The 14000-nt window shown below is 44.9% G+C and overlaps 1 protein-coding gene across 1 annotated transcript; it reads right to left on the bottom strand.

The window, feature by feature from the left end:
* Positions 1–479: 479 nt before the first annotated feature.
* Positions 480–3690, bottom strand: LOC127555017 (uncharacterized). The gene is made up of 5 exons (XM_051987021.1): positions 3364–3690; positions 2644–2776; positions 1523–1673; positions 1165–1350; positions 480–759 (listed from the first exon to the last, which is right to left on the bottom strand). The coding sequence occupies exons 1-5, from the start codon at positions 3401–3403 to the stop codon at positions 616–618; spliced, it is 654 nt and encodes a 217-aa protein (XP_051842981.1). The 5' UTR covers positions 3404–3690; the 3' UTR covers positions 480–615.
* Positions 3691–14000: the final 10310 nt, after the last annotated feature.

Genomic DNA, 14000 nt, shown 5'->3' with positions numbered 1-14000 from the left:
ACTCAGTTTAGATTCAAAGAATGAAGAAAATCCCATTTTCATATTGTAAAAAAAAATCTTCATAGAATATATTTTACAAGTCAGATCAAAGTCACAGTAGGTATGGAAACCTTTTCTATTAAAGAAAAACATTTTTTAATCAAGTTTTAGAACCTCTTTCCCTATATTGGCTCAGTAACTCTTTGATAAAATTACCTAAGATCAATTAAAGAGTAAGTAGGAGGAAACATTCACTGGACAGGATGACATATTGTATCCTTGGCCAGAGCTGTTTCAGGTGAACTGATTGGGGGCTTTTTCCCAGGAGAAGTTTGACTATGATACTGTGCAGCTATGAAATTGTGACAGAGAGCTGCCTCTTGAGCCACACATAGTTTGCTCAGGTGAGTTGGGTTGTAGTTTCTATGTTTGTGGTTTCTTTGTCCTGGTTTTGGATCAGATGAGTGAGTGATGAACAGCTGGGCATATCTATTTGAGGTGGCCTGCAAGAATATTCAGAGAAGTCATAGGTCTGAGTTTTGGAGTTGACCCATGTTTCCCCAAGGAATGCTGGTTTTCTCTGTGACATACCAACTTTCTGGTGTATATAGGAATGACTTTTTAAGCCCTTGCTTTTTACCTGTAGGCCTCCTTGTACACAGTGGAGAAGTCATGGTTTCCCTCAATCTTGATACTGTTGTTTGCTTTGAATAACTTCACCTTTTGGGCAATTGTAGGAATGAAAGTGCTTTTGGTGGTGGTTAAGCTTTCAAATGGCAGCTAGGAATCCAGGTATTGGGAAGAGAACAAAGGATATTCAACTGGAATAGTTGGAGTGGAAGAAAGTGAAACCTTATTTCTCCGACAGCCAGCAAAGACCATCTACTCAGAGATTGTGAGAAATTATTCTACTGTAAGGAAAGGAGAACAATAATGAAAATATGCTTTCTAGCCCTTTTCTTTTCTTCTGCCATCTCCCCATAATCAGTAGGCTCTATCACCTATGGATTTTTTTCCTAAACAGAAAAAAAAAATTAAATGTGGGAAGGTTTAGTAATATTTCTAAGCTAATGTAGCAAATCAGGAGTACAGCCTAATTTCCTGTGTCTCAGACCAGGTATCAAAAGTGTTAGCTGAGGAGAGAATCTAGGGGGCCAATCTTTTTTCTCCTGCCTACTTGCTTACCGTAGGCTTAACATAGACCTCATTATGCATATCTCCATAGCGGATTCGGGGTTGGACTTCCCACTTCTGGAAGAATTGCTTATTGGTGGTGACATCTTGAAACTTCTCTTGAGGAACTCTGAATATGCTGGTGGGCTGTTTGGCTGTAGCTACTTTTATGGTTTTGAAGTGTGGTGGATAAGAGACCTGGAAAGAACAGAGGGACAAAAAAAGTAGGGCTTGAGTTGTAGGAAATCAGGGTCTAGGATTCCCTGGAATTAATGGGTTGAGGTAAACTTGGGCAACAGATTTTTTACTCCCATTGCTGTTAGAAGATCCTATGCTGGTGGCCACTTTGCATAGGGTGTCACCTGATTACCTTGGTCACAGTGGAATCATCAAACTTGGCTTTGCTGTTCCTGAACATATTGGTAAGCTCATCTTTCAGGTGCATAGGTTTTACCGGCTGCTGATAGTTGCTTGGATCCCAGCTATCATAGGCTTCCTTATGCACAGTACGAAAGTCTGTGCTATGCATGGGGAAAAAATGCAAATAACAAGGAGAGTGAGCAGTACCTGGGAACCATCCCAGGTGCATCAAATTGGAGGGAATGTCATTTCCTTTGCCTTAGTTTGCCTCAGTTTTTACAGCCTTTAGAAGCTGTTTCATCAGGTTTGTTTTTCTCACTCTATTTGCTTATCATAAATTCAGCAAAAAGGAAAGGAAAAGGGAGAAGGGGAGGATCCTTAGAAATCCCAGCTAGGCAGCTATAGGGATCCTTATCCATAGCTCAAGATAACCTGAGGAAATAGCTGAATGTGATTGTAGAGATGACAGTTTTTCTTCCCTTCGGGTGTGAAGAGTCATTTCTGGGTGGAGACTGTTCCCTTATTTAAATACTTGAAGTACTGCAATCCCTGGGCACTCTGGGAGAAATAAATGACTGACTTGGGGTCCGAATAGGCCTCTGATTTGTGAGCCCCAGTGGGAGGCAATCACCAATGGGACTAGAGGTGGGGCAGAATTTGAGGCAAGAATGATCTGTCCACCAAGAGATTGGAAACTGGGAAGAAGCAGAGCAGATTTTTGATAGTTGTGTGAAGAAGGCCAACCACTTCCTGACTTCTGGCACAGCATTTTGAAATAATTTTTTTCACCTGAGTGTGTGGAGCTTGGCCCTTAATTTGAAGAGCATTTAGCATGTTTGTGATGAGAGGCCTCAAAAAGTAGAATTACAAGGGTTCTCAAGATGCTAAAAGGCCATTAACCTGCTCTGCCCTTGGCTCCCTATTTTTGAAACTAACATAGGTTTGGGGGTTTTGTGAGCAAATTTCCCTGACAAGAACAGTGCTCACTCTTTTCCCAATCCTGAAGTTGCTCTTGAGTTCATAAGTCAGCTATTTGAGATGCTGCTATTGGGACTGGTACTTTATGAAGTATATAGGGCAGTTTGAATGTGGCTAAGACCATAGAGTCGAACTGAGAAGTTGCTCTGGTACCTAGTGAAACGGCCTGTATGAATCTGGCATTCCAATGGTGCGACTTTTCTTCGAATTCGAACTGGAAACGTTTGCTGTCCAGAGGGTATAGGAGGGAAAAATACCTGGTTGGTGGTAAGCATGCTGTAGTTACCTGAGGCAAAAAGATAAAAGCACAAGAGGGGCCTCTTGAGGGATGGCATCACAAGATAACCTGGAAGATAGGCTTCCTGGGGCTTTTCTTGTCCCTATGCCTCAGGTCCCTTGTGTGTAATGACTAAGTGTGGGCAGGCCAATACTGTCTCCCACTCATGTCTCCAGTCCATTCCAGCAGGCATTAATTAAGCAGAACATTGTACTAGGTGCAGGAGATGGAAAGACAAGAAGAAATATAGTAACTACTCTTTATAAGCTCTTTCCCAAACTCAAGTTGAAATCCTAATTTAGAATTTGAGGCCTTCTATTCATTAGTTCTTTTCTGAGTTTTCAGAATGATTGGCACTTAAATGAGACTATGTAATGTAGAAAAAAAAATGGAATGAGGGTGTTTGGCAATAATTGAGGGATTCTTTAGGGGGTAGCCTAGTTGACCTTAAAAGCTAAAGTTTGGTTAATGTTGTTGGAGGGAGTAAGGGTGTTGCTGTGAAGTATTTAGGAGCTGAGGGGTCAGGCCCTGTTTGGTATAGGGAGTTGGGTCTCTTTTTTCCCCTAAGTCCCTGTCATCTCTAGGGACAGTCTTACCTGGCTGGACAGGTCTTTTCACGTAGCTAGTGCCAGGCATAGTTTTTCAAGGCTTGAAACAGTCTTGGTGGCTTGTGTTGATATGGTAATAATATTCAGACTCAAATTGCTTCCCCAGCAGAAGCCTGAAAAGGCAGGGGCTGGGCAGTCAGCCCCGAGGAAGAATCCCAGGTGATGCTGAGAGAGTCTTCTGGCGAGGTCTTGAGACTGAGGCTGCCTTCTGCAAAATAAACTCTTGCTGTCTGTGGGGAAGTCCACTCCGAGGAGCATGATGAAGCCTTTCCCCTTCCCCAGCTATTTTTTCTTAAGTTTAAAAAATGCTATGTTATTGATGCCCTTTGTTTATACAACCCCATAATTTCTGGATAGATCTCCCTCAACTCCTTCTTTGAAGCAAAAACAGTTGAGCAAAACCAACTGACACAGTGACTGCTTGTGAAAATGCAGGCAGCATTCCGCACCCCACTGGTCAGTATGACAACTGTGGAATATGGCAGGTCGGGGTGGAGAGCTCCCCAGAGTAGAGTAGGATTCCCCCAGAGCCGAAGGGAGCTGGGAGCACAGTGTTAACCGTGTCTGCTCTGTACCAGGCTCGGGACTTGCTCTCCCTGCCGTTCCGGCCTTCCCAGGACAGTGGGGCCATAGCCTCCTCTTGGGTTATGTCTGGCCCTGAGTTTTTGAAGTGGGGTACAGAAAAGAAAGGGCACTCTTCCATCTCTCTGAAATATCCAGCAAATTCCCAGCCCACCCAGAGGATGCCAGGCCATCATACAACCCAGGATATAGGAGCATTAAAAAACATTTAGTCTGAGTTAGACTACCCCCTTCCCTTCTTCCCCAATTCCTCCAGGAATGAGGAACTTCTTGCATTTAAGGGTCTGGGGGAGGTAAGCTTTATCGGCTAGAAGCTTGGGTAGTTCCTTCTATCAGAAGAAGAGAGCTAATTTGGGGGAATGGCTTACTTTGAGGGTAGCCTACAAGGAATGCCTCATTTGAGACAGGAAAGACTGTAGTAGGAGGGTACCCCACCTCAATTCTGGCAGAAGTCAGAGGTAGTCCTCGGGTTTCCTATAGGGGCAAAGCAAGAAAGCAGTGCCTGCGAGGACCAAGGTATGGGGGACTAGGCTTATGTGTATCTGATACCATGGAACTTTTCAGTACCAAACAATCCTATAATGGGGGTTGGGAATCCCACCACTCAGCTCTCGGAATCTGGCAGATGTGGCTGCCAGGGGAGCAAAGTTTTTTAAGTTAGATGCTGGAACTTGTTGATAGGGGTTTGATGTAAGGTATGTATGTGTAGACAAGCTGTCCATGTTCCTCAGAGACACTTAAGACTGCCCTAGGTGGGGTGAGATATGCCTACTTATAAAATGATACCTCTGGTCTAGTGTCATTAGCATCATTTATGTAGAGTAAGAAGGGACCTTAGAAATATTCTGAGGGCCAGCTAGATGGCTTAGTGGATAGAGTATCGGCTCTGAAGTCGGGAGGATCTGAGTTCAGGTTTGACCACTTAACACTTAATTGTGTGACTCTGGGCAAGTCACTTTTCCCTAATTGCCTCACACGCACAAAAAGAAATATTTTAGTCCTGCTCTACCCCTTTCCCCTACCACTTTCCCCCATACCTCCTCTTGATGAGGAAACTGATACTCTGGTCCTCTGAAATCCATTGCTTTTCCTACAGCACTACTCCTACTTCTAGGCCCATTGTAATCTGTCCTGTAGCCTTGGGGTCTTAACAGAATCTCAGGGTTGGGTATGAACTTAAAGGTTATGTAGTTTAAGTAGTATCTGGATAGAAGTCCCTGCTGCAAAAACCCTGCCAGCAGTACCCATCATGGTATAGACCTGCCTATCTTCAGAGTAGAACAGCACCTTAACCCTACAGACAAGTTAATTTTACTTCTAGCATACATCAAATAGAGGAAGATGGAAGAACAGCTATCTGGGGCAAGGACAGGAGTGAACAGAAGAATTTGGGGTGGAAGGAGCAGGTCAGGGGCACTCACCTATAGAATATGAAGCAGTTCAAAGAGGGTAAGTCTGGCCAGATAACTCCCTGGGTTATGTGACTTAAAGCTTTTTCTGCCCAGCCTTGTTTCCTTGCTTTAGAGCAGGCGCTTGTACACTGGGACTGGGGTTTGGTGTGTTAGGGTTGCCATGGTTCTCCACATTTGAATGTGAAAGCTATCCTGTGAGCCAAAGGGTGATGGACAAGGAGCATGACAATTGGGGTTTTAATAAGAGGAGGGAATTTCTTAATTTTCTTAAGGTTCCTGGTGCTGATAAGTGGCATTGCCAAAGTATTTAGAATTGAAAGGAAGCTCAGAGAGCTTGTCCAATCCCTTCATTTTATAGATGAAGAAACAGGTTGAAGTTATTTGTCCAAAGCCACATAGTTTTAAAACTTGATCTTCTGACCTGAACAAGGAGGGAGGGAGGAATAGTATCGTCACTGCTGGACAGAAGCATGGATTGCAGGTTTTTGTTCTTCCTCTTAGAGAATTTAAGATTTTGATAAAATCTTAGCATTTAGGGCAAACTTCTTTTTCAGATGGGGAAAATGAGATAGTAAGACTTGCCCAGGGTCATATAGCCAAACATAATCTAATTTTTAGGGCAGTTGTTCCCATTTAATATATGTTGAATTGTGTCGTGCTGTTGTCTCATGGTGTAGTGGGAAGAACACTGACCTTGGAAACATCTGAGTTCAGATTACCCAGACAAGGGTTGGGTGTCCCTTTGGCAGTTAAGGGGACTTGGCAGTTAAGGGGACTGGAGGGATAGTCGGAAATGAGAGATTGCCTCCGGAGGAACACCTAAACCCCTCGGGAGCTGCTCCCCATCCCAACCGCTCAGAAGCTGTGTGACTGGGCAAGGATAGTGGTACCCAAGGTGTTTGTCTCACAGAACAGTTGTACGGGACCCTCCCCTTCCCCCCCCCCCCCCCCCACTTCTCTCTTTCCAGAGGAGATCCTCTGCTCTCCATCTCTCACCCTGCTCTGCTCCTTCTCCAAGGTGGGAGGGGGCTTATAGATAAGGACATAATTCCTCTCCTCTCCTGAAATAGGAGAGGGAAGCCCTGGAAGGGCTTTCGGCAGCGACTTGTCCCTGCCTGGGCCTCGGCTCCCTGGGACCGTAGAGAAAAGTCCTCCTGGCCCGAGGTAGCCGGCCCAGGGGGCTCTGCTTTCCGTTTCTGGGTGAGGTGCAGCAGGCGGCCGGCAGAGGCCGCTCTGACACAGCCATTTCCGCCGAGGGACTGGGGGATGGCCGGGAAGTAAAGCAGGCTTTCTTTTGTGCTCCACAGGGGCCGCGGGGCCTGTGTGCGGAGAACAGAGGCTGGGTGTGGCCGGAGGGGCTGTGCCCGGAGACGGCGCCGGCGCTTTCTCTGCCTTTCACGGCCTGTGCACTCCCAGGTCCCCCAAGGGCGAGGGGGGCATGGGGCTCACTCTGGTCTCTGTCCCCCAGCCAAGCACATTGCCCCGGGCTCTGGGGATCGTCTCCTCTCTCTTTCCTCATTGATACTGACTGGGAGAATGGGCAGAGAGGAGCAGGATTGCTTTCCCGTGCTGCCCTGAAATTCCCACTCTCTGCTCCCCAGAGCTCAAGGGGCCCAATGGTTTGGGGTGCTACCTGGGGCTCCTTTTGTTGACAGTGAGCAACATGGCACCTAATGAAAAAGTGCTTCTAGAGGGACATCCTGGAGAGCTCATCGGAATGATGACAGGTGGTCTCTGAGGAGGGGGTCTGGCAATCCATGAATGACTTCTATTTGGAAGGAGGGGGATGACAACAACCAGAGGAAACGGTGTCCTCAGAGGCTTGGCAGTAGTAACTGACATTCATGTAATGCCTTATTGTTATGAGGCAGGAAGTATAAGAATTAGCTCCATTTTACAGATAGATTCATAGGATCCACAACTAAAAATGGTCATTTTCTAGATGAGGAAGCTGAGGCTCAAAAAGGCTAAATCACTTGTCCAGGCTCATATAATTGAATGGGAGAGCCATTATTCGAACCTAAGTCTCCTCTGCTTCTAAAAGTAGTTTCCTTGGCAACAAGCAGATCCCAAAAGAGTAAATGGTGGGATTCCCAGCCCCCATTATAGGATTGTTGGTACTGAAAAGTTCCACAGGGTGGTAAATACATGAGCCCAAACCTGCACTCCCACACAATTTTATACCTTGGTCCTCCCAGGCACTGCTTTCTTGCTTTGCCCCTATAGGAAACCCAAGAACTATTCTGACTTCTGCCAGAATTGAGGGGGGTCCCCTTCTGCCATAGTCTTGCCTGTTGCAAGTGAGGCACTCCTTGTAAGTCACTTCCCAAGAAAGCTATTCCACTAATCACTACTGCTTTTTTGACGCAAGAAGCTGTCCGAGCTTCTGGATGATAGAAAATACTTGCCTCTCCCAGTCCCCTAAATGCAAGAAAGTACCTCATCCCTGAGGAGCTGGGGTTTGAAGGACCGAAAAGGGCCTGATCATCCCCACATCCCCTATACGGCAATGTGTGCCCCCTACCCCAGTTCTATCCTGGGGACCTTTCCCAGCTGAAGACTGCAACTGTAAGGTTGACAGATGATGCTACTCAGGATAAGAGGAAGATTTTCAGAAGGGCCCTACTCCAGAATCCTGTGCAGGCTATCTTGATGTCACCGTTTGTGGATGAGGAACCTTTTCCTTTTGTGACATGAGGACTACTGGGCTGTATAAGGCTAAAAGTTGTCCCTTCTCTAACTTCTTCCCTATGTTTGTACCTTAACCTGAAGGGCAGTTGGTGATGATCTCTCCAAAGTCTTTGATTTTTGTACTGGGGAATAATGGAAGCCAGGATGGGCAAACCTAGGGGTTTGGTTGAGAAGCAAAGACTGGTAAGGGAGGGTAAATTTTAAACTGAATCTTGAAGGAAGCCAGGAGGTGAAGGTAAGGAGGAGGAACTTTCTAGGCCTGGGGAGCAGCCAGCGAAAAGCCATAGGAATGGGACATGTTGTGAAGAAAAACATATAGATCTGGACTGTTAAATGGTAGCTATGGAGGGAGAATAAAATGTAAGAGAGGGAGCAGGTTGTGAAACTCTTTAAATGCTAAACAACTTTTGTAGTTTATCCTAGAGGTTATGATCACTGGAGTTTGTTGATTGGGGCGGGGGAAGCGGATGCTGAGAATGAAGGCCACATTTTTGGTTTAGGAAAATTACTTTGTCAGCTTAGTGGGAGACAGATAAGAATGGGAAGAAACTTGAGGCAGAGGACCAACCAGAAGGCATAGTTGTGAAGTTAAGAAGAGTATGAGGGTTGTTGTGAAGGTAGAAATGATAGCCTTAGACAAGGGGTTGGATATGTGGGCTGGGTGTGAGTGAGCAGTTGAGTATGAGGCCAAGTTGGCAAGCCTGTGGGTCTGGGAGATGGTGGTGGCCTGGACAGTAATAGGAAGGCTGGCAAGAGGTTGGCACTTGGCAAGAAAGATAATGAGTTCTGCTTTTGACATATTAGAGCTTGAGATGCTTACAGGACATTTACTCTGAGCAAGACTGAAGGTCAAGAAAGTAATATGTAGATATAGCAATCATCAGCAGAGAGTTAATAATTGAAGCCATGGGGAACTGAAGAAATTACCAGCTCACTGGGAAAAGGGAAGAGGGCCCAAGATAGATCTTGGGGAACATTTTTGGTTCCTGGGCATAAGTTGGATGAATATCCAACCAAGGAGACTAAATGACTTAGATGAGTAGGAGAAAAATCAGGAGACATACAGTGTTGTAAAAAATAAAAGAGAAAAAGGGTTCCTAAGAGAGTCAAAGACTGCAGAAATGCAGAGAGGCCTGGAAGAAAAGGCTATTGGACTGAGTAATTTAGAGGTCATTGATGATTTTGAAGAGTGGTTTCAGTTGAATGATGATATCAGAAGCCAGATTGCAAGGAGTTTAACATTGTGGGAGGAGTTGGTAGTACCTAATGTAGCTGAGAAGGGGAAGAGAAGATGATAGCCAGCTGGGATGATCAGAGCAAATGAAGGTTGTCCAAGGAAGGGGAGGATGGTGGAAGTTGGGGGAACATGGATTGGTATAGGTAATAGGAAAGGAGCCACTAGATAGAAAATGATTGACGATTAGAAAGGTAGTGGGGATGAAAGAAGAATTAGTCTGCTAAAGAAGACATGAGAAGAGGGAATCAAGAATGTGTGTTGAAGGATTTGCTTTGCCAAGAAGGGCCATTTCTTCTTGTGAGATAGATGAAGGGAGGAATGATGTCCAAATGTCATATGAGATGAAGAAGGGGAAACAGGGAATTCTTGGCAAAAGACCTGCAAGTGAATCATGTAGTAGGTTCTCCAACTGAGAAGATGGGGGTAGAGGGTGATTGAAGAGTGATAAAGTTTTGAATAGCCATTGCCATGAATTTGTTAGCAAATTGAATAGGAAGGCATAAAAGGGTTGCTTTGCTACAGTGAGGACCCACTTAAGATTATCTAACAAATTTGTAATGGACAGAGGCAATATGGTTTTGTCATTTTCTCCAGTTCTGTATGGCAACATGTAAATAGGATCAAAGGAGGTGACTCCTTGAGACTGAGGTTCAGCAAAATGTAATCAAGAATAGTTTAAGTAAGTGCTTTGCCATTCTCCAGCTCATTTAACAGATGAGGAAACTGAGGCAAACAGAGTGAATTAGGTTAACTTGCTAGGAAGTATCTGAAGCTAGATTTGAATTCAGGTGCTTCTGGCTCCAGGGCTAGTGCTCTATGCACTATACCATGGTATTAGAAGTTAAGGGTTGAGAATTACTAAAATGGGAGGGTGGAAAGGAGTAAAAGTATGGTAAGCCTTGCGAAATGTCTAGAATATACCCATTTTAAAGCTGTGAGATGCACCCCCACTAATGCCCATAATATCCTTGCTTAGTTGTTGGCCATTGTCTCACCACTCACCCTAATATTTCCATTGTGAGTGCTTCCAAGCTGGATTAAGTATCTAGGTGAGGAGGAAGGATGGGGTTTATACCTGATCCTTCCATGGGAATAGGCGGATGGGATGGGCTAGGATGACATGTTCCAGAAGGAAAAGAACCAGAATCCAAATAGAATTATTTGTTTCTAGGAGATACATGAGTTGCATAAGTTAACCTTGTAAACAGGACTTGGTTTACCAACCCATAGCCTGTATAACTTCCAACAACTAGCCTGTGCATAGAAAAATGGAAATAGCTTATTTGACTACTCTTGCCAAGGATTGTGATCATCCTCATTACCCCTTCCTTGCTCAAAGCCGAGCTAACTATTAAACATCAGTGAAATTGGGGCTGGATTTCCATTCCTCCTTTGTCTTCTTAATACCATCCTTCCCCTCACCTCATGATGGCAGAGGCTGTTTCCTCTCTACCCAGTCCCTAGGAGTTGGAGGTGGTTGCTCCTGGCATTTCAGCCTCCTAATATAGCTGGCAGGCAGCCAGGACAGGCTGGGTCCAGTGGCTGCCAACCACCTTCCCACCCTCCTTTCTCCAGCTGCCAAATGTGACTTTGATTAGCCTGCAGAGGGGGAAGAAAGCAGGAAAATAGAATATTAAAATCTTAATTCAATTTAAAACACTGTCATTCACAGGCATGCCAAACAGTGAGATGACTAATTATTATGCAAATGAGGCAGATAGAAAAGTGATTAATAATTGCACAAATTAAAAATTATTGTAAACATCCTGTGACGAGCGATAAGTCCGATGGAGAGGCACAGGCGGCAGGCCGGGGAGGCCGGAGCAGAGCTGGCTCTTGCATCCTTATTTCCTCATTAGGGGGATTTAATTAGTGACTGATGAGCAAGAGCTCTGCTGCTGAGATGGAGGAATGAGTGTCCAGGGGTGGTGCTGTCTGTTTGGATCTGAGATCCTCTTTCCTTCCTCCCTCCCGGTTCCAGAGATGGGGTCTGTGTCAGCTAGGGGTAGGGTTACAGTGCCTTGCTCCCCACCTGTCTCCCCGATCTCTGCCATTGGTGCCAGGAAATTGGGCAGTGTTAGGCAGTGGGCACGGTGATGGACACCAAGCTTGGAGCAAGCACAGAAGCGCTTGAAAGAAAGTTGGATGACAGCATGGGGGGGCAGGGACCACTATGGAACCACCCCAGTACTTAGCACTCTCATCCTAATCAACAGGCATTTCTGGACGCCCTGCCTTGTGCAGACCCAGGAGAAGAGAGCCAGTAGAAGTCACAGGGTTTGCCTCTCTGTGACCTTTCCCCCTTTTAGGAAAGAGAAAAGGACATAAAAGTGAAGGAATTATATCTACACCCTTCTGACAAAAAATAATCCTAGAATTTTGAGTCACTTCCATCCATTAATCATGTGTAAAAAGGGGAAGATCCACCTGAGCAGGTAATCACACAAGATTATGGTGACTGGCAAGGACAGCTGAGGGCAGAAGAGCTGTTTTCAGACCTGACCTGTGAGTACACAGTGGTGGCTATGGATCAGCATCAGCTATTGAGAGGAATGTCATACGGGCCAGCCAATGAATCAGCCCCACTCAGAGGGCAAGAACAGAAGTGAGTGGCAGCAGCCTACCTGGGGGGCAGCCAGAGCAAACGAGGGGAGACAAGATGGGACCACCATGGAAAGAGGCTGCTTCTGTCCTGTCGCCATTTCTGTGAAGACCCTTCCCTTCTGAAGCATGGTGGACGGAGCAGTGGGCCCTGGGGGAAAGGGACCGGAGGAGGAATTAGAGTCGAAATCCAGATTGCCGGTGACTGCCTTTGGGGAGGAGCCAAGTTGCCCTGGATCACAACTTTCCATAACTAATTAGAAATTGACTCTCCTGGAGACTGAGTAAAACCACTTTAGCCAATGTTTGCTTCTGGTGGGAGCAGCTAATAAGGAATTGCTGAGCAATTTGAATTATGTCTGGGACCTACTGACTTTGGAGCACGCCTATAGAATGGCAATCTAAATCTGGGAAGAGTTATAACATTTTGTGATTATTCTTTGATTCTATGGTAATGAGGAAGACTTCAAATAGCTCAACAAATTTGTCCAGCCAACTCCATTTTGCTGTGCTCACATGATTAGGATCCTTTGAAATACAGCCCTGACCAGAGGAGAGTGGAGTTTTCTCAGAGGTCCAAAGTACAAAGCTAGGAGCTTATTTTGACATATTTTTAACCTTAGACACTGACTCACGATTGGGTACATAGCCTGGAGGAAAGAGGTGGCAGCTCTCTGAGAATCACAAGGAGCTCGGTATTTTTCTTGAGAATGCTTCCCCTCTCCTCCTCTCCACCACTCCCATGGGTAGAATACATTGCTGCCAAATGCCTAGTTCTTACTATTGAACAGGATTAGGCTAGTGGCCATAGCACCTACTAATGGGTTAAAAATATAACCTAATAAAGATAATTAACAAACTGGGAGACTATGAGAATAATCACTGAGAGCTAGGGCTGTCCAGGAGAGCTTGTCTGACAAGGTGGGGGCTTAATTTAAGTCATAGGACTTAGAGATAGTCCCAAAGTCTCACAAGATAAGGAAATACACTCAGAGACAAATGATTTCCCCAAATTTCACACTGAAGATAAAGGAAGAGCCTTCATTCTAGGCAGGGTTAATGTCTTTAGCTAAGATCTGGAGGAGTAATCATCCCCTCTCTTGTTCATCCTCATCTTGTTCATTGTTTCCTAAACAATATGGGAGATTCTCAGCTGTTAGACTGCTTCATTTCCAGTGGTCCTCTCTCCCTATTGCACCTTGGTGGTCTAGTACCAGTTGGTCTGATGTCCAATTAAACATTACAACAATAGTATATCTAGGGAAACTACTACTTAATGCTAGTTACTCATAGGATTACCACAGTTGATTCAAGCTATTAAAATTTAAACATATTTAACCATTGTTGGAAGTCCCTGATAACTCCATTTCCATGGCCATTGCGACTAGGTTGGATTTTTAAACAATAATGGACAGCCTTACTGAGACAATTCTTGCTTTTATGTTCTGTTAGATCTTTGATTACCCCTTCCAATTCAGGTTCTGTTCCCAGCATAAGCATTTTTTTTTCCCATCTAGACCCAAGATCTTTTTTATCTTCACGAGGAGATATTCCCTCCCCAACTGACCCCTAGGAATCTCAAACTCTGGAACTAGGTCATGTAATTCTACCCCTATTATAATACTGATGCCCAGAGAGGGGAAGTGCTGTCTTTACTACACCAAAAGAAAATCTTTCTTTCCTTCTTCATGGACTGTGTCCATAGACCCTATAATCTCCATTAACATGACTTGAATATTGTATTTTTTTTCTGTCTTCATTCATATCTGAGCTTTGCTTGTGGCTTTGGCCATATGCCTATATGACAGACCTACCTTCTTGGATATCCCATGCTTTCTTTCAATCCCTTCACATTTTAGCACCCCCAAACCTTACCCTCTTACATCAGAATTTTCTCCTTTCTGCTTTTGGCTCTCTTTTTTTCAGATGATCTCCTTCAGTCCACTTGGTCTTTATAGTGTTGCTTTCCATTTGCTTGCATTTTCCTCATCAATCCTCCAGTTCCTATTATGTTGATGAAATTCATTAAGATCTGAATTCAGAGAGCTCCTGTTCCAATCCAAGGATTTCTCCCCAAAGAATTTCATTTGCCATGGCAGAGT

The sequence above is a fragment of the Antechinus flavipes genome, chromosome 3 (genome assembly GCF_016432865.1).
Source record: "Antechinus flavipes isolate AdamAnt ecotype Samford, QLD, Australia chromosome 3, AdamAnt_v2, whole genome shotgun sequence".
NCBI classification, from domain to species: Eukaryota; Metazoa; Chordata; class Mammalia; order Dasyuromorphia; family Dasyuridae; genus Antechinus; species Antechinus flavipes.
This window is presented reverse-complemented; position numbering and strand designations above follow the sequence as displayed.